At 34.1% G+C, this 25790-nt stretch overlaps 1 protein-coding gene across 1 annotated transcript in view; it reads left to right on the forward strand.

Moving 5' to 3' along the window:
- LOC150104598 (prolactin-releasing peptide receptor-like) overlaps nt 1-25790 on the forward strand; it is an 84421-nt gene that overhangs the window by 21788 nt on the left and 36843 nt on the right. Inside the window, exon 2 of the mRNA XM_090395591.1 lies at nt 20916-21016. Within this exon, the coding sequence (XP_090251717.1) occupies nt 20916-21016 (101 nt within the window). The remainder of the gene's footprint in view (nt 1-20915; nt 21017-25790) is intronic.

Here is a 25790-nt window from a genome sequence, read left to right on the forward strand (position 1 = left end):
TAGAGGCCAAGAATGTTTCGTAGGGTCATCTGTACTACCTTTTTTTAAATATTTTAATGACAATTGTTTTTTTCCCATTCTATTGGGGAGTTACCAGTTGAATAGATTCTATTTTAAAATAATAGTAATCTTTGTTTGAACCTTGTTCCTTTATATTTATATAGTTCTGAACCTAGCTAATCTTCTCCAGGTGATTTCCTGTTTCTTTTTATTTTCAGTCTGATTTCTAATTCTTCTCGAGTTCTTCTTTTACTGCTTAATCATTTACCATAGGCTTCTTTTTACATTTTGACATTAATTTTTCTTTGATTCCATTTCGTCAGTTTTTTTCCCCTTTTATTGAATTTTTTGTTCTTTCCTTTTCATTTTCATTAAATGTTTGCCAGTTATCATTTTTAAAATATTTATTTGTCCACAATTCCCTACAGAAATTTAGAAATTCTTCTAATTTCAATTCGGTGTTTTATTTTATGTTTTCGTTAATATATCTGTATTTAAGTGTTTCAAAATCTTATGTACGTTTGGTCTTATTTTATATAAATCATGTTCTAAGTTGGAAACAAATTTTTCTATGATTATCTGTGTCTTTTTCTGACTTCTCTTTTAGCTATGGCTCTTATTCTTTTATAATCTATTTCATCTTCTAATCTTTTACTGCTTAATCATTTACCATAGGCTTCTTTTTACATTTTGATATTAATTTTTCTTTCATTGTATCATTCCATATCATCAGTTTTTTTTTCCTTTTATTGAATTTTTTGTTCTTTCCTAAGTTTTCATTTGCTGCTACATTTAGTATCGTTTTTATATTAAGCCATTCTAATTCTATTTCTTCATTTTGTTTTATCTCATATAAATAATGATCAATACTTTGTTCATTGTATATCTGTGTCATTTAAATCTAGTTTTATAAACAAATGTTTTAAATATTCTTTCTGTTCTTGTAGCCATTTTGCATTAGTATTTGTAGTCATTTAGGCGGTAATCTTAATTATATTTTAAAGAGGAAGCAGTCACTGCTTATTTCATATCCTCTGTGAACTCCAACATCTAAAGAGAATTTCATGTCTTTTAATTTAAGATAAAATAATCTAATATTGATTTACATCCTTTTTATGCCCAAGTACATTTATGTATGTCTTTATGTTTATATAAATAATTCATTATTTTTAGGTTAGTATAAACTACAAAGTCGATCAATGTTTCACCATTCCGAGTATGTTCTCCATATATTCCTATATTATTATTAATTTTCGTCTTTCCTATTCTTCAATTTAAGTCTTCTGCTAATATTACATAATCATTTTTATTTATTTTATTATATATATTTTATAACTGATTATAAAATTCAATATTATCCTATTCTCTTCCTTTTTCTGGAACATATGAAACAGTTATTGCCTCTATCTATTTTTAATTGTTGCTTCTCTTATTCTTTGAGTCCATAATTTATAATGTTTTAACAGTTTTGATAGGAAGTTATGAATCCAAATCATAATACATGTTTGTGCTCTTTGGTTTCTGTCAACTCCATTATATATCACATTAAAATTATCTGTTCTCATGGTTCCTTTTAATTACTTTTTTGTTTCAGTGCTTACTGCTATTTGAAAATTTCTTCCATTTTATATTTGGTCTAATTCTGGTTTTTCATATGCTACTCCTTTTATGCTCCAGTTTGCTATATGTATTATATTTTGTCGTTTCCATTTTCGTTTTACCTTTTCCATTCCAGGGTCGTTTTCCATAGATTTATTGCGATTACCTTTCTGCTTTTTATAATCATTTCATTATTCTACTTAAAAGTAGAATAATTTCATTATTCTACTTTTAAGCTTGTCGGCTTAAAAGTAATATAATGTACTCCATATCAGGTGACTAGCCTGGCGATGGTTAATTCAGTGGAAGGGCCGCTACCTTCACGCTTCTGAACTAGCCTTCTTCCAAATTTAAACACATAGGAGGAATAGGGTATATTGAAGGGGAAAGAGTAGATTATAGTAGAATAGAGTAGAATTCTAGTAGAGATTTATAGAGGGGACATAGATATAAAGCCAGAAATGGAAAGACCCCATGACTCTCGAGTAATCTAATAGCATAATGGTCATAAAATAAGAGATGGCTGATATGGCCTTATAGGAAAGATTAAAGTGGTGGATCATGTTGATAATGTTCTTCTATAACTTGAAAAATACAAAGTTTTTGTGTCAATTACGTGTTGCATGTTTTGCCTGTAATTCTTAGTTTTTTGTAACTTCAAGTTTTATTATTATGTTCTACATTTAGTGGATACCTGAAGAAGGCTGTAAAGGCTGAAACTAGTTATATCATTCTCATTAAAACTTAATATTTTATCTCGGTTTAAAGTCATTAAATATTTATTCTTTAAAATCTACCATTACAACCGAGTAGAAGCTCAGGAATACATATATAGCCTAAATGACGAGGCATCTCTAACTGACATCAAAAGAAGTTATAAACAAACATTGAAGAAAATAGGACTGAGAATCAACAGGTTGGGTTTCCTCAAACGTTGTAAATTCAACCAAAAAAAGCGTTCTGTTGTTATCGTTTCAAAAAACAATAACAACAGAACGCGCTAAGAGAATTTATCGTAAACCAAAGTTAGATCTTCTCAGCGAAAGAATCTCAGATACAAAACGCTGTCTTGCCCTTTTGTTCAACGTAAAAAGCTTTTAACTCAAAAACTTGGAGAGGTTATGGATAATGATAATTTTCATGATGTTATCTTTAACAGCGAAGCGCAAGCAACACAGATACAAAATAATAATAAGTTTAATCTTATCAAGAAACTTGAGACCCTTAAGAGAGTTCAAAACACATCTGTTCCAAATAAAGCCGGTATTAATCCTGACAAAGTTGTAGTAAACAATTCGTCACATGTTACAACAGTTGCAGAAAAAGATATTCTAAGCAAAGGTCTAAATAAAAAAAGATCTAAATGAAATTTAGATCTTTTTTTATTTTTCTATTTTAGTAATAACCTCTACTTACTAAAATAGAAAAAGTCAGTTCACTTATTCCTAATCATTTGCAAAACTTCTCCGTATTGAATCTATCTTCATTATCAATAATGCTAAACCTCCAAGAGATAATCTTTCTCCTGTCGAAAGACAGGCTTAAAGAATCTTAAAAAGAATAAAAACATCAATATTTTACCTGCAGATAAAGGCAATGCCAGAGTCGTCCTCAATTCTGAAGATTACCACAATAAAATGCTTCAATTGCTTGAAGACAACATTACATATTCAATTCTTCAAGGTGATCCAACAAGGGAACTACAAAACTGCACAAACAATATTAAAGACTACAATTGAACTTCCTTACAATATTCGCCTTTCGTTACGCTCTCTACATATCACGCATTTATGGTGTTCCGAAGATCCACAAGGAAGACACACCTCTTCGCCCAATTGTGGAAGGAATTGATGGTCCTATTTATAAGCTTTCGAAACATCTTGCAGAATACCTTAAGTGTTTCTCCAATAAATCTTCATCGTTCATCAAAAACACCACAGACTTCGTTTCTCATATCAAAAATAATTCAATCAGCGAAAATGATATCACAACAAGTTTTGACATTATCTCATTATTTACTAACGTCCCTATTTAGATGAGGAGGTATTAACAATACTAAACGACAAATTGTCTAAAAAGATACTTGCTTTATTAAAGCTTTGTACTCAATCTGGCTACTTCAGATATAGGGACTCCATTTACAAACAAAACCAAGTAATGGGCAACCCTTTATCCCCTGTTCTAGCAATTATTTTCCTGGAAGATTTTGAAACGAAGGCCATATCGTACTTCTCACTTAAGCCGAAATTTTGAAGACATTATGTTGACGACATTTTCATTATATGGAGTCACGGAGACACATCTCTCATGGATTTTTTCATCATCTTAACAACCAGCATTCTAATATAAAATTCACTGCCGAACTAGAACGAAATAACTGCCTTCCATTTCTGGATATAATTCTTACACGATGCTCTGATATATTTAAAATCTATATATACAGAAAACCCACTCATACTAACAGATATGTGCGCTATCAATCTTATCACTTTCCACCACAAAAGCTCGGAACTATTTCTACCTTAGGACACAGAGCACGCTCTCTTTTAAATGAACCAGATGAGCTCCAAAAAGAAATTAATCACCTTTCTCTTGTCTTTAAACAACAACAAAAAAAAAATAAAATAAAATAAAATAAAATTAAAAAAACGATTAAGAAATTTCTTCTGGATCCTCCTAGACAGTATACCACGGAAACTACTGATTTTATAGGTAGCATCTCAATACTTACATCAATTCAGTCTCCAATAAATTGGCTAAAATCCTTAAAAAATACAACATCGGGACGATTTTCACTACACTCCCTAAAGTCTGTTCTCTTATAAGCCGTCCGAAGCCTATTGATCACAACCTGAAATATCCAGGTGTATATAAGTTATGGTGCGATTGTAATATTCCTTATTTTGGACTGACTAATAAATCTATTGAACTTCGTATAGAAGAGCATAAGAGAGATATCTCCTATGAAAGATGACATGCATCTGCACTATCAAGTCATGTTCTTTCCTCAAACAATCCTCATGATGATATACAGAGTCACTCAGTTTGCTGGGATAAATCCGAAAACATTTTTCGTTGGAGTGATGAGTTTGAAAGGAAAATCGTGGAACCCAGGGAAATCCTCCTCCTGGACATTTGAACAGCAATTTGATTTACAACATCCCTGATAGCCATGCTGCACTTGTTCAATACTGAAGTTCATGAGAACTCGTAAGCACACATGCAACGAACAATAGTGCGTTAGATAGATCAACTTGAAAAACACAATGTTACTTCAATTTTTATTATTATGTTCTACATTTAGTAGATACCTGAAGAAGGCTGTAAAAGGCTGAAATTAGTTGTATCGTTCTCATTAAAACTTAATATTTTATCTCGGTTTAAAGTCATTAAATATTTATTCTTAAAAAAAATTAAAATTAAAAAAAAATATATATATACATATATATATATATATATATATTTTATTTTTTTATTTTATTTTTTTTTAAATTACTTGGTATCCTTAATATATATTATCCCCAAGGTAAAAAAGCTTTTCATATATATATATATATATATATGAAAAGTTTTTTTACCTTGGGAATAATATATATTAAGGATATCAAGTAATTTTATAAACTTGGTTTTTTTTAACTCCTTCTCCCAAGTAAGCAAAACAGTTAAGTTAACTGTTTTGCTTACTTGGGAGAAAGAGTAAAAAAACCAAGTTTATAAAATTACTTGGTATCCTTAATATATATATATATATATATATATATATATATATATATACTGTGGTTAATATGTTGTATGTGAAATATATGGTAACTGTTGCAGTTCTAAGTGTGCTGATACAATTTCCATAGTCTTTTAATGTTCTGTAGCTGTTCAGATGACATATTTTTCATTTCTTTTATGCCTGATTCTGAAGAGGGTTATCTTTGATCTGGTTATGTGGCACGTTTCTCTGTTATTGCAGTAAACGTTTTTGAAATAGTGTCTCCGTAACAGTATGCAGTGTCTGAGATTCGTTATACTCAGGATTTTTTGGTTTACCATTAGGGGTTCGGCTATTTCTTATTTGGTGTCATAGTTGTGCTCTTCGTTTTCTAGAAACCGTGCTACTTTTGTCAGATGATCCTCTATTTCTGTAAGTGGTTTCGTACTCTTGTGTGCGTTACTTTTTCAATAAGTTCAGAAATGATCAGCAAGGCTATTCATTTGTAGTTCAGAACGTCATTTCATTTTCCATTAGATAGGTGTACCTGTAGCGGTTTTTAGATGTTTGAGAGTAGCGCCAGTGTCGAATATCATGTTCACACGTTTCAGAAGTAGATGATTTAGTTGCTTAAAATGTTTTAGGAGGCTTGTGAGTCTGACGTTTTGAATTCCTGAACTCGTCGTTTGCTTTAATTGTGAGAGAGCATCGTTCAATTCCAATTTGAATACAAGAGGAAAGCACATTATTAATATTTAGTCTTTATATACTGCAATAAACACAAATGTTTAAACAATTTAAACAGACTGATTGTTGTCGGTTTAAACACAAATGTTTAAACCGACTACAATCATTAGACAGTTATTAAGATCCCCTAAAGACAGCGTTCCATTTTTCAAATATGCAGTTGTTTATAGAATACCATGCACTTGTGGACTTTCCTACATAGGCCAAACTTCAAGAAGCCTGAAAAGTAGACAGAAAGAACATGTTGGAGATGTAAATCACAACAGAACAGATACCTCAGCTTTGGCGCATGACTTCACAACTTCTAACCACGCAATAGATTGGGAAAACAGCTCAATGCCATATATAGAGGATGATTACAGATGCCGAATAATTAAAGAAACAGCAGTGGTCCAACGGACAGGAAATAACCTGAACAGAAATCAAGGAGCAGTATTGAAAGACACATGGAAAAATATGATTAATTCATTAAGTATAGCAGAACTACAATACGCTAAAAACTATGTAACGCGTATTCACAATAATGAGTGAACCATATCGCTACATGCATATATTGTCACGTGAGCTGTCAAATTTGGTTGCCTAACCTTCGTAAACGGTTACTGTATTATTTCGTTTTTTTTTTTTTCATTTATTATTTATTTCACCTTTTTTACTCTTGACAAAGCTAGACAGTATGCTAGCGAACCTAGTCGGCGTTCTTGTACATATGTGTATTAAACTGGTCTTATAATCAAAATAAATTTACAGCTAAATTTGGATTAACTGTTTTGTGTTCAGATGAATGTGAAAAAGTATTTTTTGAGCTGTATGATGTTGATAGTGAAGGCATAGTTAAATGATTCTGCAAGTTCCTCCCAGTTCTTCTCTTGACCGAAGTTGTCGATGTTAAAATCTTGTGGGGAGATTTTCCTTCTTTGTTTTTTGGAGGCGGGGAGGTTAATAATTCATTAAGTGTTGACCATATTTCTTTCATATTGGCACTGTATTCCGATAATTTCTAATAGTAACATGTCTTTTTGCGCTCTTATTTTTAGTTGGTTTCTTGTGTTTTTGTTCATTGTTTGTAAGTGAATGTCATTGGGTGCCTTTTTAGTCTCTTCCACAGAAGGTCTTTCATTGCAAGGCTGTTATGGATGTCCTCATTGACTCATGGATTATTTATTGTATGTCTCTTGTTTCTTCTGTGTTTTGTTCCTTTTCTGTATATTTCTGTAAACAGAAATTTGAGGTTGTCCTATAAAGTTATTAGATCATTTATAATAAGTAGCTGGTTCCAATTTGTTTCTGGAACAGATGCTTTTAACTGTTAACTTTTAACAATTAACAACTATTAACTTTTAACTATTTTAACAGCATTGCTTTTAACTATGATAGTAGCTTGCTGTTTATCTAGTGAGGTTTTATAGCATACGAATAATGTAAAGGTAGTCTTGTGGAATGGCGTTGCAATGGTGTTCAGCTAATTTAGTGGTGATAACCGATGACGTATACGTGTTAGTAGAAGCCGATATATTTATGTGGTCTATGAATAATTATGTTAGTGAGTTGTTTAGAATTTATTCTCTTGTTGGGAAGCTTATAGTCGGGTTTATGTTACTGGCTTAATATGTTAAGATATATGTTATCGGTTAGTGAACCACAGTTGAGGATATTAATGTTAATATCGCCTATTAGGATGAGTCTATATTTATTTTATATTATGACCGTTTTCTTGATCACTAGTATTAATAAATTAAAGGCTTAATTCTGTAAGTTAGTCAATAAATAATAGTTTAATATCAGCCATGTTTCACTGACTAATATCTATCAGCATTTTCAAGGATACACTGGTAAGCAATGGAAAGTAACAAAAACTAGGTAACTAACCGACAATTAAAAAAATTAGATAAAGTTATCACTGTCCGTGATACAATACGCGTGTGGCACGCACAACGTTTTATTTGTTGAGATATTTATTGTAATTTTCATGAAAGTTCATTTCTTTTTGGTTAAATGATCTGATTAGAATTTTCCATATATCTGGTAGGATTAGGCCTTGATTTTTATTTAAGTTACCTGTTGAACGGGCGACTGTAGCAGCTTCTTTGAATGTGCTGAAATGGTAGTTCTCTTCTATGTAGGGCATATGACTCATATCTCATTCAATATTATGGTTGGTAGAGGCGAAGTGGAAAGAAAGGCCTGATATATCTTGTCTGTTATTCCTTACATAGCCTAGGTGTTCTTTCTTTCTTGTTTCAAAACTTCTAGATGTCTGTCCGATGTAATTGATACCGCATGAACAGGGTATCCTGTAAACTCTAGAGTATTTGTAGAAAGGATGGCTATCTTTCGGGGATCTTATAAACTTTTGAATGGTCTCAATAGGTTTGAAGGTTACTCTGATTATATGGTTTTAGAAGTGCTAATGTTTTGGATATGGTACTAACAAAATGAATTGTTGTAGGGCTGATGTATTGGGTTTCATCTCGTTGTCTTTGCGGTATGTCATTAAAGAGAATCTTGTTGATGATTCTTGTAGGGTAGCCATTTAGGAATAGATTTCTGGATATTTTCATTAATTCTTCTTGTAAGTCGCCAGGGTCTGTGGTACACTTTGTAGCTTTTTTTTGAGCATATGGCTAATGCTGAATTTCTGGGATATGTAATGAGACGAGTCGAAATGGAGGCAGCGTCCAGTGTTAGTAGGGTTTCTATATACCGAATATTGAATGGGATATGAGTCATATGCTCTACATAGAAGAGAACTACCATTCCAGAACATTCAAAGAAGCTGCTACAATCGCCCGTTCAACAGGTAACTTAAATAAAAATCAAGGCCTAATCCTACCAGATATATGGAAAATTCTAATCAGATCATTTACCCAAAAAGAAATGAACTTTCATGAAAATTACAATAAATATCTCAACAAATAAAACGTTGTACTTGCGACACGCGTATTGTATCACGCACAGTGATAACTTTATATAGTTTTTAGAATTGTCGGTTAGTTACCTAGTTTTTGTTACTTTCCATTGCTTACCAGTGTATCCTTGAAAATACTGACAGATATTAGTCAGTGAAACATATCGGATATATAACTATTATTTACTTGACTAACTTACAGAATTAACTCTTTAATTTATTGATAAGTCTGTTGTGTAATTGTTGATGTCATTTAGTCATTTCTATCTTGAGGGGGTGGTCTATGGATAATGTTTATCGTGTATTTGTGGTTGTAGTAAGTCATGATTTCCAAATGTTATATGGAGGGCACCTACTCTACAACTCTCAATCTCCACCACTCAATTCACCAACTACAACGAACCGCAACTAATCATTTTCACCACTTTCATCTACCGCCCACCCACCACTTAACAGAAAATCAGAAACATCCATACCTATTTCCAAAAATAAATAATTAAATAAATAAAATACCCAAAAGAATATATTTTGATGAGAGAGATATATGACTGGTATCAGAAAAAAATAACATCAACTAATGTTAAAAAGCAGATAAACTACGAAACAAGAACCCAATAGCAATGACATGAATCATTGAGAAAAGAAAATAACTTTACTCAAAATACAAAAATATGTATTTGGGAAAAGAAACGAACTTCATTTCTACAAGATAACATCCTGAATTAAGGTAAAAGCTAAAATAAAAAATTTATTATTATTATTATTATTATTATTATTATTATTTGGCACCCCCAGGGAGTCTAAAGACTCATCGATGGAGGGCACGTACTCTACAGGTCTTTGTCTTCATCACTCAATCCACCCACTATAATGATCCCAGCTACCCAACGCCATCTAATGTCCAATACCCCCACCAGTGGTATTTTAACAGACAATCACACATATCCATGCACACGGCGTGATTCGAACCTGCAGCCTTTTGGCTGGAAAGCGGATACACTAACCACTAGGCCAACCAGACTGGGAAATCATTAGCAGAGCGTGGTTACGATCCACGGACCTCTGGGTTATGGGCCCAGCACGCCTCAACTTAATTAATCAAACATTCCTTCCGCATTGCCAAATAATTAATGGAGATTTTAGACACTGTTAATCATATATTAATAACTTCTTATATACGCCCAAAATTTGATGTTTGAAAAATTACAAAATAAAAGTAAACAATGTAACATCTCCCAAGACAGTAATAAACACTCATATGTGATTTCATGCAGTAACTGTAATTTTTGAATTTCACACATATTCTAAAATGGTTATTTAACTATTTCTTGCAGTTTTCATACTCTGAAGTCCTATGTTAATTTGCTTACATATTTTATTTTGCGAACATTGGTGATTTGGTGACTAGACTATATGTAAGTTATGCATACAATTAATTATAAGTTACTTTAATGAAATTATTACTCATAAACAGGAATTCTGCAACGGCTTTCATTGAAAATATGCGAAGCATCCTAAAAGAGAATCCCATACTCCATTTGTGGAATAAAACAAGTTGAGATAGAGAGTATTATCATTGGTATCCTAGTGCTCGTGTACAAGAATTTATATTTATACCAATAACAATAACTATTTCAAAACAAGCCTACAACCGGTCTTTATTCTTCAGCTTTCACTGAGCGTGAGCTCAAGCAATTAATAAATCAAAGCTTTTAGGAGAGAGAGAGAGAGAGAGAGAGAGAGAGAGAGAGAGAGAGAGAGAGAGAGAGAGAGAGAGAGAGAGAGAGAGAGAGAGAGAGAGAGAGAGAGAGACTAGTGCTGCGATCTCATGGCCTGAACGCTAACCTTTATATTACTTCCTGTAATAATATTGAGAGTTTCTTATTTGCATGAGTAAAATCCTGAATATATCATAGAGAAACATTTCCGCTTGTCCTTGCTGAACGTCAACTAAATTCGAAATCCAAGAAATCCCTCCAGTAGGACCACAAAGTTTCTTCAGGCAGCCCAGTACTATGAACGCAAACCGAATATCATGCACAGGTTGATGGGAAGCTTTACATAATTATAATTCTTGATGTGGGAAAGGAAAAACAAAGCAGTGCTCAGAAATCAGATAATTAGATTAATTTAATCGCTCTCAAAACAAAAGAAAAAAATAAGAAGAAAGAAAGAAAAAAAGAAAGAAAAAAATAATCCGGAGGAAGGAACTTTCAGAAATGCACACTAGTGCAAAGAAAATAAGGAAAAAACAAACAAACATATCTTCTGTACATCTTACATGCGAAAATATACACGAAAATATTGTGAAGACATGAATACAAAGTAATCTATCTCACAACAATAGTAAAGATGAAAATCACATAAAAAGGAGTGTCTGATATCAAACAGAATAATGTGATGAAATGCCAGGTGATGTACATAGTTATATTACCTTTCATTTAACTATGAACATCACCTGGCATTTCATCACAGGTGATGTACATAGTTACACTCTGGTTACCTTTTGAAATCTACAAAGATATTTACTTAATCTCTAAGACAGTCATAGTTGCACGTTGTTATATTATTAAACAGGTATTAAAAGTGTTACAAGGAACTACGTATTGAAAAAACGTAACTTGAAATCACAAGTTCATTTTGATTTATTGTGTTGCATTTTTCATAATTTCTCTGGAATAAATGAAATGACGGGAGAACATTTTAATTGTTTCTTGTCATCCGCCTGTTCCTAATCAAATATCATTTTGCATTCGGATGTTCATAAAATTAGCTACATTTGGTGCGTTTTAGAAAAATCATTAAATCGTCATTGTCTTTCATCAAAATAAAAAAAGCATATAGATTCTTATGTTGATTCAAATTATAAAACAGAAACGAGGAATAACAGACAAAATTTCAAAAACCCGTCCTCGCTCACCATAGAAACCCAGACATACAAAACCAAACGTATACAAGTTGGACATTTCTTCCACCTTGCTGCAGGCAGCAGGTAGAGAAAAGCAGTACTCACGAAAAGGAAAACTAATAACTCTCCACTCCTCCATTCTCTACAAATACATCTTTCAGAAAGTATATTACTATAAGTTAAGGGGATAAAACCTCGCCAGAAAAAAATAGCCTTTTGGCTTTTCATCTAAAGTATATTACTATTAACAAAATAGACACCTCTGGCGAAGATAGGAAATCCCTTAAACAAAGAAATATGAGAAGGTTCTCAGCTCGCTATGCTTAATTAGGAAATTATCCACAGGCAATGAAAATGTAAAGAAGCGTCTCCTATTTGCATCTCTTCTAACAATTTATTATCCCAAAGTTCCACAACCTGATATCGTAACCCCCCCCCCCCGAAGAGGGCTGTACTTTGTCTCAAAACTCCCAACTTCTGAACTTATTCTTTGGTGTTTTCAATTTTCACATGAAGTCAGACTGTATCATGAGCAAATGTTTCTTGAAAAGAATGATTGTTAGAAGTGGACCAATTACCTCAATTCCTCGCTCAGCTAACCAAAATAGTGTTGCTTTATTTGTGGATCGTTTAAAATAGCAATTTAGATTGATAGTGCGGTTATTTTATTATAATGTATTGTGAGAAAAGTTCGTTTTGGATTATTTTAGTGTTTCTCCTGACATCTGATTTTTCAGGTAAGTTGATGGTTAATTAAAATTAATTTTTCAATCTTTATTAATTAAAGTAAAAGAAAAAATAAGCGAACACACACCATTTTATTCCCATATATAGGGAGTCAACGAGGCCGTTTTATTCCTATCTAACTTTTTAGAGACTGAATAGGCAGTTCAATCTCCACTGGCACCCAATCAGAGATAGCAGGCCCAGTGCTGTCGCTAATTAAGGGACACGCAGTGAAGAGAGACGGCTCAACAAGTATCCCCATCTCGTGGCCGCTAACCCTATTTAATGTCTGAAATAATGCGGGTGTAACTCAGTGGATGTGACCTTTGCATACCACGGCGCTTGACCGCACTAAAGAAGACATCTTGGTTTCGAATCTAATCAGAGACTAGAAGAAAATTTTCTAAACTTTTTTTCGACCTGTTCCCGAGTTAGTCGATGGCATGGGCAAGCAGATTTTTTCTCACGGAAAGGATTTTTCGTCCCGTAAACTCAAGAAAATCGACTGAAGAACCGAAACCACATTATTTCATTTAATTAAAGTATTAAATATTTACATGTTCGTGAGTGTACAGTGACAACAGTGATTACTATTGAATAAAATGTATTTATAATTCTTTAGTATTTCATGTACCGAAAACCATTCAGGAGAAATGTTTAATAAAATTAAGTAAACAGTACAGAAATAATATAAGGTTATAATGGTTGAGAATTTCTGAAGGTGTGGAAAGAGTTTTTCACATAATTATAAATTAGATTAAAGATGCCAAGAAATTATTATTATTTTTATTATTTCGGGCTACTCCAGGAAGTCCTTAGACTCATCGAGGGAGGCCCTAAAACATCATATCCACACAACTATTCGACATTCTCGCAGTATCTATCATACCTTGCCTTGAACTCGCTCACTCATTGCACCCACAACAGACTCTGGCAGGTTATTCCACTCATTTACTACTCTAAAAGTAAAGAACCCAGCTCTAACACCCCTGCTAACCACACTCCCACCACCAGTCCTGATCTCAAAAATATCCTCTGAATTAACCCTATAGAATCCTTTTAGCAATTTGAATGTCTCAATCATATCTCCCCTTTTCCGCCTATCAACTAGTTTCTGTAACCCACAAATTTTCAATCTGTTCTCATATGGTTCATTCCATAGACCTGCTATCATCTTAGTCACTCACCTCTGGATCCTCTCCACCTCCTCCCCATCAAGAAGGAACCGAGGTGACCAAATCTGGGCACAGTAGACGAGATGAGATCTTATCAGGGCTCGGTACAGAGGTAGAATAACTTGCTTGTCTCTGCTCCTCAAGGTATTTTTCAACAACCAAGTGAGTTGATGAGCTGATTTAGCTACTTTTGCAATGTGCTCCCTAAACTTCATCTCCCTATCGACCAACACTCCCAAGTCCCTGGCCTCATCAATCTCTTGGAGTACAGTTCCACCGATGTGGTATATGCTGCTAATCTTTTCACCCCAAAATGCATAACCTTACATTTTGTCACATTAAATTGACATCCATTCTCCTTAGCAGAGAACTCCAATCTATCTATGTCATCCTGCAAGACTTTGACATCTTCTGCATTCACTATCGCCCTACCCAACTTTGCATCATCAGCGAACAAATGAACTGTTCCACTTAGATCCTTCCCTATATCGTTAATGAACAGATTAAACAGCAGTGTTCCAAGAACAGACCCTGCGACACACCACTAGTGACAGGCCGTCTTTTGGACTCTACTACTGAATAAACTACTCTTTGATATCTCTCCATCAACCACCCACCTATCCATCTCACCAACCCTATATCCATTCCCATATGTTATAGTTTATGGATTAGAATTCCATGTGGTATCCTGTCAAACGCCTTTGCCAGGTCCAGCAGTATCACTGTAAACCCATTTCCCTTATCCAGTTCAGCCGTCACCTTGTTATAAAACTTGAGCAAGTTACTGAGGCATGATCTACCCTTCACAAAGCCATGCTGTCCCTTGTACAGTATCTCATTTTCTTCAATCCATTCCTGTATTTTTCCCTTGACTACTTTCTCCAAGACCTTGACAATGACTCCTGATATGCTGATCGGTCGGTAATTTGCCACCACAGTCTTGGATCCTCCTTTATGCAGTGAAACTATTTTCCCCTCTTTCCACGCCTTCGGGACTAAACCAGACCCGAGACTCAGATTAAACAACATGGTCAAGGGCACTGATAATTCCTTAGCCGCTTCACGCAAGACCCCTGCCGGTATATCATCCAATCCCACAGATGTATTCACATTAAGGTTCTGTAATAGACTATTACGTAGCATTGGCGCCATATTCAAATCTATGAAACGTATCGTTAAATACTGAATTAAATAACGGAATTCACACCAAAATCACACAGACACAACAAGCTACCAGAATTAGACAATATTACGTTTTGATTTTAAACTATATTCTAATTTTCATTCAAAATTATACTTAGCTTTCGGGAGCTCCCTGAAAATACGACCGACCGTCTCAACACATTATATTCTTGTTTTATTCTTTATCTGAGTGTAAGCAAAGTTTGTTTGCTTACACTTTGTTTAATTATGCTCAATGCACATGAACTACATCCACGACTAAGCTATGTGTAAACAGAAGTTAATGACTTCGCATTCATTGTTATCATTCCATTTACCTTATACACAATATTATATATTAGATTATATACAAGTAGAAAATCTAATATATGATTTCTGAATTTCTTCAATTTTCTTATCTCTTTTAGGTCCGGTTCATACTGATGAGACCTAATTAAAAGTCGAAACCAGTCTGGATAGTAACCCTTCTCATAATTCATAGCATTACACACACCAGAAAGGATGTGTGCTTTGCATTATGGAATACTAAGGAAATTAATGTGAAGACACTACTCTCTCCACGAGTTGGACAAAAGAATGCAAACACTTCTACGTACATATCTGTTTTTAAATAATATGATGTTGGACCAACTTCTACTTTCAGTCCAACCTGAATTCTTCTTGGAATGGACTCAAATAAGTTTTGAATAGTTTTGAGTAGAATTTTGTTCCATTCTTCTTGAAGAACATTTTCAAGTTTTTTCAGAGACGGTGGAGGTGTAGAACCTGTTTCTTATTAAAGTATCGTCACAAAATCTATATTTTTGGTGCACTTTTGCCATTTCCAAGATAAGCTCTTGGAAATGGCAAAAGTGCACCAAACGCTCTTGACTATAGTACAGAAAATTCAGGGGTAATTTCAAATGGGATTCTAACCCACTCTTCATTGCAATCATGTTGCGTCGGTTATAAAATAGTTTCTAAAATTCTTCGTCAACATTGTTAAATGATTTTAAATAGTTGCAAACAAAACAAAGAGCAACACATCAAACCAAACGTTGATGTGTTGCTCTTCTGTCATGTAGGTTTTGATAAATTCATCGAAATTTGCAAACATTTCTAATTTTTGTTGCTTTGCCTTTTTGGTCCACAACTCTAGCTTTTTACAAAACGCATTAACTTTGTCAGTCAATTCTAAGATATACGTATGTTTTCCTTGTGGTTGCAGGTTTAATATATTTAGGTTCTCGAATATGTCCACCAAGTAGCTCAATTTCATCCCACAATTTTCTAAATTTCTCTGCTTCTTCGTACTTTTCCCCTTCCAGGAGGATTGCTCTTTGGTCTCTTAATTCGTAAACACGTTGTAAACATTTTCCCTGTGATAACCATCTTGTCTCGCAGTAAACTAGTAATGCTGAATGTTCCGCTCCAGCCATATTCTTGCAAAATTCAGAAAACAGTCTTGATTTTAACGGTCTCATCATCATCATCATCATTATCAAATTCCTGACCTGAATCCTCAAGGGGGGGGGGTGCACAGGATATGATGGTACTACATGAAAAATTTACATCATTACTAACTGCCTATCTACAATTTTTCCTCCAAATCAATCTGTTATCTGTCAAGACTCCAACATTATCAGAACTTTTATTTCTATCTTCTAAGGCACTTTTTGCCTATCAATCCACCTACATGTTGGTCTCCCTTTGGGTCTTTTCCTGCCAACCTGGCAGAGAACAGCTGTTTTGCTAATCTTTCATCTACCATTTTATTTAATTGACCATACCACCAGAGATTAGCTCTGCTAACACTTTCCTGAATACTAACAATCCAAGTTTTTAACTAATATCCTCGTTTTTAATATGATATTGCCATTGATGCCATCTGTTCATGCCTCTATTCTCAGGACTCTCATATCTGTGGTCATTTTCAATAGTTGCAAACAAAACTTTGATGTGTTGATCTTCTCTCTTGTAGGTTTTGATAAATGCTTCGAGGTTTGCAAACATTACTGAGATTTTTGTTGCTTTACCTAGTCTTTGGTCAAGGCTTTTACTTCTGACCCAGCTCTCAGATCCATAAGTTAAAATTGGTTTCGGCACTGTCTTGTATACAGCTAATTTAGTGTTTTGACTAATTTCTCTCTTATTCCACATAACTTTATTCAGCTGACTTCATACCATACCAGGTTTGTTGATTCTGTAGACTCTTTCCATGTTTAATTTACCATGTTCACTAAAAATTGTTCCTCAGTAGCTGAAATGTTTTTCTTGTCCTATAGTTCTCCATTCACAATGCAGTTGATATTTTATTTTCAATGCTTCTGCCTATTTTCATTGTCTTCTTATTGCTGACCTTCATACTATATCTATTACAACAGTTATTCAATTCAGTCAGGGAATCTTGTAGCCTTGCAGCGGATTTATTTAGAAGTATAACATCATCCACATAAAGCAAAGAGCTGACATTAACATCTCCAATTTTGATATCAAGTTTAATTTCACTTTCCTTCATAACGTGATCCATATAGATAACAAATAACAGAAGAGATAATATACATCCTTGACTGACACCAGATTTAACATTAAACCATCTTCCTGTACTTCCTTCAATTCTAACTTCTGACTTACAACAACTCAAACGAAGGCTAAGTATTGCTTAATATAATGCCCCATTAACAACATATAACTGTAGCGTTTTGAATAGCTTCTCTCTTGGCACCTTGTCATATGCCTTTTCCATATCTACAAAAATACCTAAATACAGATTTTGTTATATGGACATGATTTCTCAACTATTTCTCGAAAAGTAAAAATCTGATCCTAACAGCCAATATATGGCCTAAATTCAGTTGTTTTTCACCAAGCTTTTCTTTTACAATCCTTCTCAATCGTTACGCAAGTATACTTGCGTAAATCTTACCAGGTACGCTCAGCAGAGAAATACCTCTGTAATTTTCAAATTCAGTTTTATTTCCCTTTTTATATATGGGTACTCTGAAAGCTCTCTTTCCTCCACTTCTGTGTTTCTTCAACAACCTCCAGAATATCTTGCCACTTTCTTGATAATTATCGTCTATGTTCTTACCAAAATCTTCCCATGACGTTTATTAGCTAGTCTTACACAGTGTTTTGCTTTCTTAGTCTCTGTCTCAACATTTATCTCTGTATTCTATAAAAGCACAAGCAGACTTATTTGCCTGGAACTTTTGATCTGCTTTCTTCTTTTAGCCAAGTATTGACTATTGAATACTATGTCTACTCTTTCTTTTTCCTAGATTGCCATTGACTGATTATAATATTTGTATTTATTGCTCAGAAAGATCTCATCCGTTTTTGTCTTTTTTGTTTCAGTCATCCCTATAATGTCGATCTGTACTTATTAGATTCGTCAGCTAGCTCCATTTCTTTGCCATTCAAGCTTCTTATGTTGATAGTACCGATCTTGAACTTTGGTGATATTGAGTTGGGGTGTGTTTTATTATTTATTCCAGTAACTGACATTTCGCTACTGGAACAGCTTTCCGCTGGTTCTTAATTTAATGGTCTCAGTTTTTGTATAATTCACCACGGTTGTAGCTGGAGTTAGCACATTGTGTCGACTCATTTCCTTTGCAGCAAGAGTTTCTCTATGAATCATGCAATGTCCAAATAAATTGTGGAGAGGTTTCTTTCAGAAGGTCTTGTAACATTTTAAACCTTGCTGACATAATTCGAGCACCATCAGTGCTAGTTCTAACAAAAATTTTTCAATTGTATGTTTGCATTGCATATAAAATAGTCCAATATTTTGAACAATTCAAGTGATGTGGCTCTTCTTTCTATAGGTTTAAAAACAATAACTCTTCAACTGCTTATAATCCATTACGAAATTGAACATAAGGCAATTAAATGCTTATTGCTATCTGGTCACTCGACAAGCTGAATTGAGAATAATAGGTCACAACGATTGGTAACAAAAGAAGTTTGTTTTGTTAACATTTATGAGTTTTTTCAGGGTATCAAGACATGAATTGCAAAGGGGAAAGGTGTGTGGCCCACGAAAACTAATATCAAAAAATGGAGTACACATCAAAGAAGGTTGAGAAACACTGCCGTAGCTTAACATACCGAAAACATTTGGAATAAACTAAATTAAAGATATCTGCCAGGAACAACATCATAAACAATGCCTTTTCTATTATAACAGCAGCCATGGATCTGCTCTTCCCAGTGGCAGAGTATTGTTCGTCAGTTTGGATCCGAAATCATCACACAACTCTCCTGGACACAGCTTAATATAACAGTGAGAATCACCTCTGGTACCTTAAATAACTATTCTCCAATGGTCGCCTGTTCTTTACTACACCATTCCTCCATGCTTCACAAGAGAAGAAGATACCGTGAAAGAAATAAATTAAATGAGAAATAACATGAACATTCCTTTAGATCAAGATATCTCTCCACCTCTAGCTCTAGACTTGTGAAAATACTAGCTAAAGATCCCTGGTCTGGTGGAAATTCTGGAATGCACTCCAAACCACAAACAGGTACTTGTTTATAGATCATACTATCAAACCTCAAGAATTCAAACTACCTCGACTGGAGCTAGCTTTATATTTTATATTTAAAACAGTCTTAAATACAAATAACCACATTAGTGTGATTATTTATATGCACCTGCAGAACAAACGAGTGTAATCCAAACAATACAAAAATATTCAGTGTTGCCACCACCAAGTTTTTCCGATGTAGCCAACACAAATTCTATTAAGTTAAGGGGATAATGAATCCCTCAGTATTTTATTATAAATTCTATTCCCAAAATTCGTCGCTTTTTTACATTATTTTGCCCAACTCTAGTATATAGAAATAGCCTGCCTTGTATTCCAGACGTATATATTTTGTTTCTTCGCACTTGGATAAAGGATTAAATATGAATAAAATTATTGGAATTTATAATTTTTGAAGGTAATTATTTCTTTGATGTATATATATATGTAGAAGATATTTTATCTTGGGTATAATAAATGTTAAAGATACCAAACTATTTTAAACCTGGTTTTACTCCATTTCTCAAGTAAGCAAACAGACAAACAAGTCAAGTTTGCGCCTGCAAGTGTTGTAAGTCTAGCTGACCCTGCACATAGTGCAAGACCAAGGCACTCATGGTAAAAGTAGAATAAGCTCTGATCACTAATCTTAATATTTACCCTTAATGCAAAGCAAATCTCCTGGAGGAGATGTATGATGCTTTGCATTAAAGGCAAGGGGCCACTACCCATACCGGTTTCGACCTTTATTGAGGTCTCATCAGTGGGAGCCAGGCTAGAAATACCATGATTTTAGTAATACAGAGCTTATAAGTATTTTACCAGAACAAGTTACTATAAGGTGTTTTAACCTTATTAAACCTTATTAAATAAAAATCTCAGGAGGAGATATAAATGTAGAAAGTATTTTACCTTGGGTATAATAAATGTTAGATACCAAGCTATTTTAAACCTAGTTTTACTCCATTTCCCAAGTAAGCCAGTTTAAAATAGCTTTAAAACACACACACACACACACACACACACACACACACACACACACACACACACACACACACACACACACACACACACACACACACACATACACACACAATGTGTGTGTGTTTCACGCCAGAACTAACGCTCGGACTCAATTTCAAACTAGTAAGTAGTAATTGTTCTAAACTCTGTTTTTTGTTTAAAACACAATATATTTTTAAGATGTTTTCTCCATGGTACTGTATTCACCTGACGAAGTCGGCATTCCGATGAAACTAGTAGTGAAACTCAATTAATTTCTGAAGTCAGTTAATAAGTTTTAAATATATATATATATATATATATATATGTAAAAAAATCAAGTTCATAAAATTATAAAAAAAATTATATATAAATCGTTTCTTTTTTCAAAATAACTACTAAATTATTCTAAGCTATTGCTAAAAATCCCGTTTTTTTTTTTTTGATATTGTAGGTGATCAAAATGCTATTTTTCGTAATAGCCATATTTGCTATCTGTTGGTTGCCATTCCAGTCATACAACGTTCTCAAAGAAATAGAGCCAAACATTAACAAGTAAGTGAAGTGCATGCTGTTAACTATTTGTTAAGAGTTCTCAATCTTGTGACAGGATATTAATAATATTCTGCAATGTATTGATATATTTTGGGATTACAGTTTTATAGGTAGGTAATTAATTATATACATTGACTCATACGAAAATTTTAATGAAACTCTCTCACCAATGATATGTGCGTCGTTTAAGTTTTGATAATATGAAAAATCCTACTTTAGGTAAAATCCCACAAAACTACGACTTTAGGGAAAGTCGTAGTTTTGTGGGTTTTTTTAATTCTTCACGCAGTCAACAAAGCATTCAAGCTTCACCGATCCGTGAAAATAATCTTCTACCTAAAGATATTCACAGACATCTCCAAATTATTATGAGCAAGACAAGACAGAAGAATGAATTCTGCACAAGAACAGTTTCTACCCCTGGGTCTGATCTCGTGCTATATACTACCAGGGAGTGGGTTTGCACATCTGAATTGGAGTCCCAGGATAATAAGACCTCAAATGATTCTGTAGGATCAAAGTCTTCTGGAAGTTCTGGAACTGATGTAAAGACACAACATAAGAAAATGAACCTCAAGAGAAATACAAATATGGGCACCTCGAATGTTAACTCAATATATCAATGAGGAGAAGACCATCAAAGGGGTGTAGGAATAATTTTAGATAAAAAGATAGCCGACATGGTGAAGGGATATTGGCGTAGCTCTCAAAGTGCGATTGCCTTGAAAATAAAGGCCAAACCTAGAAATATCCTTATAATTCAAGTATACTTGCCTCCAACAGATTATATAGAGGAAGAAGTCGAAGAGATCTATCAACAAATTTAAGAATGTTTTGATTTGAAAAATAACAGAGACATTGTAATAATAATGGGGAATATGAATGCAAAGAAAAGAAGAGAGGATGTCTCTGGTGGGCCCTAGGGGCTTGGAGGAAAGTAATGAAAGGGAAGACAGACTGACGCAGAAAAAATAAGAATTGATGGTCTAAAAAGAAAATATATCAGAGAGAAATATCAAGGTTAACTAGAAAATAAGTTCAGCAATATTGGTACTGATAGACCATTGGAAGTAATCTGGACAGATGTAAGACAGAAAATTAAGGAATGTGCTAAAAGTCATATGGAACAGGAAGTGAAGAGAGAGATTACTGAGGAAGTGATAGATAATAAAAACAGGACGACTGAAGAAATTGGAAGAAGAACAACGACGAGCCCAAGTCAGATATAAAAACTATAATAAATAAGTAAAATTCTGGTCAAAAAGGCAAAGGAAGACTGACTCAATTCGTTCTGCTGGGAAATAGAGGAAAATGATACAGCAATGGATATGAGAAAGTTTAATGAAGGCTTGAACTTGATTTCAGGAAAGAAGAGAAGTACAAAACGTGATGCTTTAAAGAGTGAAAGAGGAAATATTTGTTGAAAAAAATGAAAACATGATAAGGTGGACGAAGTATGTAGCCGAACGTTATGGAGATGAAGATAATCTGGAATGTGATCAGATAGAATAGATCAGATCGGATCAGATCAAATAATAAGGTTGTACACCTTCTGGCAACTCCTATAGGTGGGGATGACCTCTCAATATTTTAAAATAAATTTGTTACATTTGAAAATTAATTTTATAACCTTATAATTTACAGGAAAACCAAAATATCCCCTAATCGTTTTGAGCAGTAGAGATGATAACAGAATTATAGAGAGAGAGCGAACAGTTCCTCGTGGCACTCCACAGATTGTTGTGCTCTCTCCACTACAGATTGATTCGATGCATGTGATTTATTTTCTTTTTTGAAGGTAGAAGTCGATTTTCTATTTGATTTTGAGTATGTCACATTGCTTTGAGTTACAATTGGCATAGCTTCATAGTAAAGATGCAATGATTTAATCGTAATGACCAATGAAATCCCCGATGTAAAATTAGTAAGATGATGAAGAAAATTAGCATCATCTAGCATTGCATCAACCAGTAATTTTAATATACATGCAAATTAGTTATAAGCAACTATCGTATTACTACAGAAGTGCCGATAATAAATTCTCTAGAGGTCATTAATAATATCTCTAAATATCCCTCAATAACATTCTCGAAAATTCTTCCAGCTACCTCTTAACTTAAGGTTAAGCCTTGAAATCTGGTAACAGCAAATTTTCAACGGTTATCACTCGATTAATTTGCTTGTTAAAATGCAAATAACTAGACCAACTAGATATTGTATATCTCGCATGCATTAATAAGTAAACATTTACTTTAATTACATATTGTACATTACTAATTAATAAATTTGAATTGAAATCCACGTAAAATCGGGCATTATTCATTACTTCAGTTCCATGGTATATGACTATGTACTGTAAACTTGATTTATAGAGGAACACTTAGGAACTGGAGAATTTGTATTTTTAACTCAGTAGGCACTTTAATTGATATTCACCCTTAAAAATAATCATATATTTGTTATATAAATATTCAATTTATTTGTTGGCTAATGAAAGGGGCCACTAGCCAGATCGGTTTCGACCTTTATTGGGGTCTCGTTAGTGGGAGCCAGGCTAAGAAATATACCGAAGGTAAAAAAACTTTCTACATCTATCTGTCATCCTGAGATTTTTATTAATAAGGTCAAAGCACCTTATAGTAACTTTTTTTGGTAAAATATTTATAAGCGTTGTATTACTTAAAACTTAGTATATCTTAGCCTCGCTGCGACTGACGAGACCTCATTAAAGGTCGAAACCGGTCTGGGTAGTGGCCCCTAGCCTTTAGTACATAGCATCATACATCTCCTCCGGGAGATGTGCTTTGCATTAAGGGCAAATATTAAGAATAGTGATCAGAGCTTATTTTATATTTACTACGAGTTGGCTTGGCTTGCACTACGTGCAGGGTCAGCTAGACTTGCAACAATTGCAGGCACAAACTTGACTGACTTGTCCGTTTGTTTACTTGGGAAATGCAGTAAAAAACCCAGGTTTATTTATATTTAAAATAGCTTGGTATCTTTAACATATATTATACCCAAGGTAAAAATCTTTCTAAATCTATTTCTCAACCTGAGATTTTTGTTTAATAAGGTCAAAGCACCTTATGGTAACTTGTTTTGATAAAATACTTATAAGCTCTGTATTACTTAAAACTTAGTATTACTTAGTCTGGCTCCAACTGACGAGACCTCAATAAAGGTGTAAACCGGTCTGGGTAGCGTCCTCTTGCCTTTAATACATTGCATCATACATCTGCTCCAGGAGATCTGCTTTGCATTAAGGGTAAATATTAAGAATAGTGATCAGAGCTTATACTACCTTATATATAAAGTTGTCTTGACTTGCACTACGTGCAGGGTAAGCTAGACTTGCAACACTTGCAGGTGCAAACTTGACTGACTTGTCTGTTTGTTTACTCGGGAAATGGAGTGAAAAAAACTGGGTTTATTTATATTTAAAATAGCTTGTTATCTTTTTGTTATCACCAACACCACTCAGGTTGAAACAATACCATACCTTTGGATCAACTTCGATGCAGATGTGAATTAGAATAACCAAATAAAATAACCGAATAACCGAATAACGAAACAAACTCCGAACAATAACTGGCAAACTCTGCAGGTACACACACACACACACACACACACACACACACACACACACACACACACACACACACACACACACACACACACACACACACACACACACACACACACACACACACACACACACACACACACACACACACACACACACACACACACACACACACACACACACACACACACACACACACACACACACATAGTATAGAGTGATAAAACTGAAACTGATCTTATCTTTTGGAACCAAACACTGGCTTTATATACACCGCAATGTCAGAGCACAAAATACTAACAGCAAAACCCTTATGCCAGTATGCAGTTATGCTGAAATATTATTTCGATTCCAACTACAGATAATCAGAAACGCATACCGTATAACAAGACTTCAGACAACTAAATATATCAAATATAAATATGATAATCACTAAGAAACTGCCACTCAAAGTTTCTACACCCCGGATATGCTAAATAAATTACCTTTTGGACACAGGAACCTTATAAGATAGAGTAGCCTGTAAAATAGCCTTAATGACATATGATGAACAAGAAATATGCACCCTACACACCTTACAAACTTATTGAAATTTATTACTTCAGGCTTTCAAGTTCAGTGATCCCTCATGACATTCCAAATTATCGTGTGTGTGTGTGTGTGTGTGTGTGTGTGTGTGTGTGTGTGTGTGTGTGTGTGTGTGTGTGTGTGTGTGTGTGTGTGTGTGTGTGTTTACGACAGTCACAATAACGTTCATGACATTCTCAAATCCTATAGTTTTCGCGCACAAATTCTCCTGGTGGATTGCACAATCTTAATGGAAATAATCTTTTTCTTCTATTTCCGGTTTTTTCCATAGCAGTACAACAAAACCCTTCGTTCTTTCCCACCATAGTGGGGGCACCATCAGTTACCACACCCTTCAGGTTGGTTAAGCTGAACTAGAAATGCTAAATCCTTTTCTTGGCGGCTTCATCAGTCACTTTTGTCATTCCTTTCATAAGTATAGCAGTTTTTATGTCAAATTGAACTGTTGATCAATGCCACAGATAAAGACAGCCAGTTGTGCTGTATCGTTCACATCTGTGCTCTCATCTAAAGCAAGTGAATATGATATAAATTCGGATGACCCTTTTCATAAAGTTCCTTCAATGTCATTGGTAAGTTCTTTGACACGTCGTGTTACAG

This window comes from Typopeltis vanoorti, chromosome 7, assembly GCF_054136105.1.
Source record: "Typopeltis vanoorti isolate ZY-2024b chromosome 7, IOZ_Tvanoo_1.0, whole genome shotgun sequence".
Lineage (NCBI taxonomy): Eukaryota > Metazoa > Arthropoda > Arachnida > Uropygi > Thelyphonidae > Typopeltis > Typopeltis vanoorti.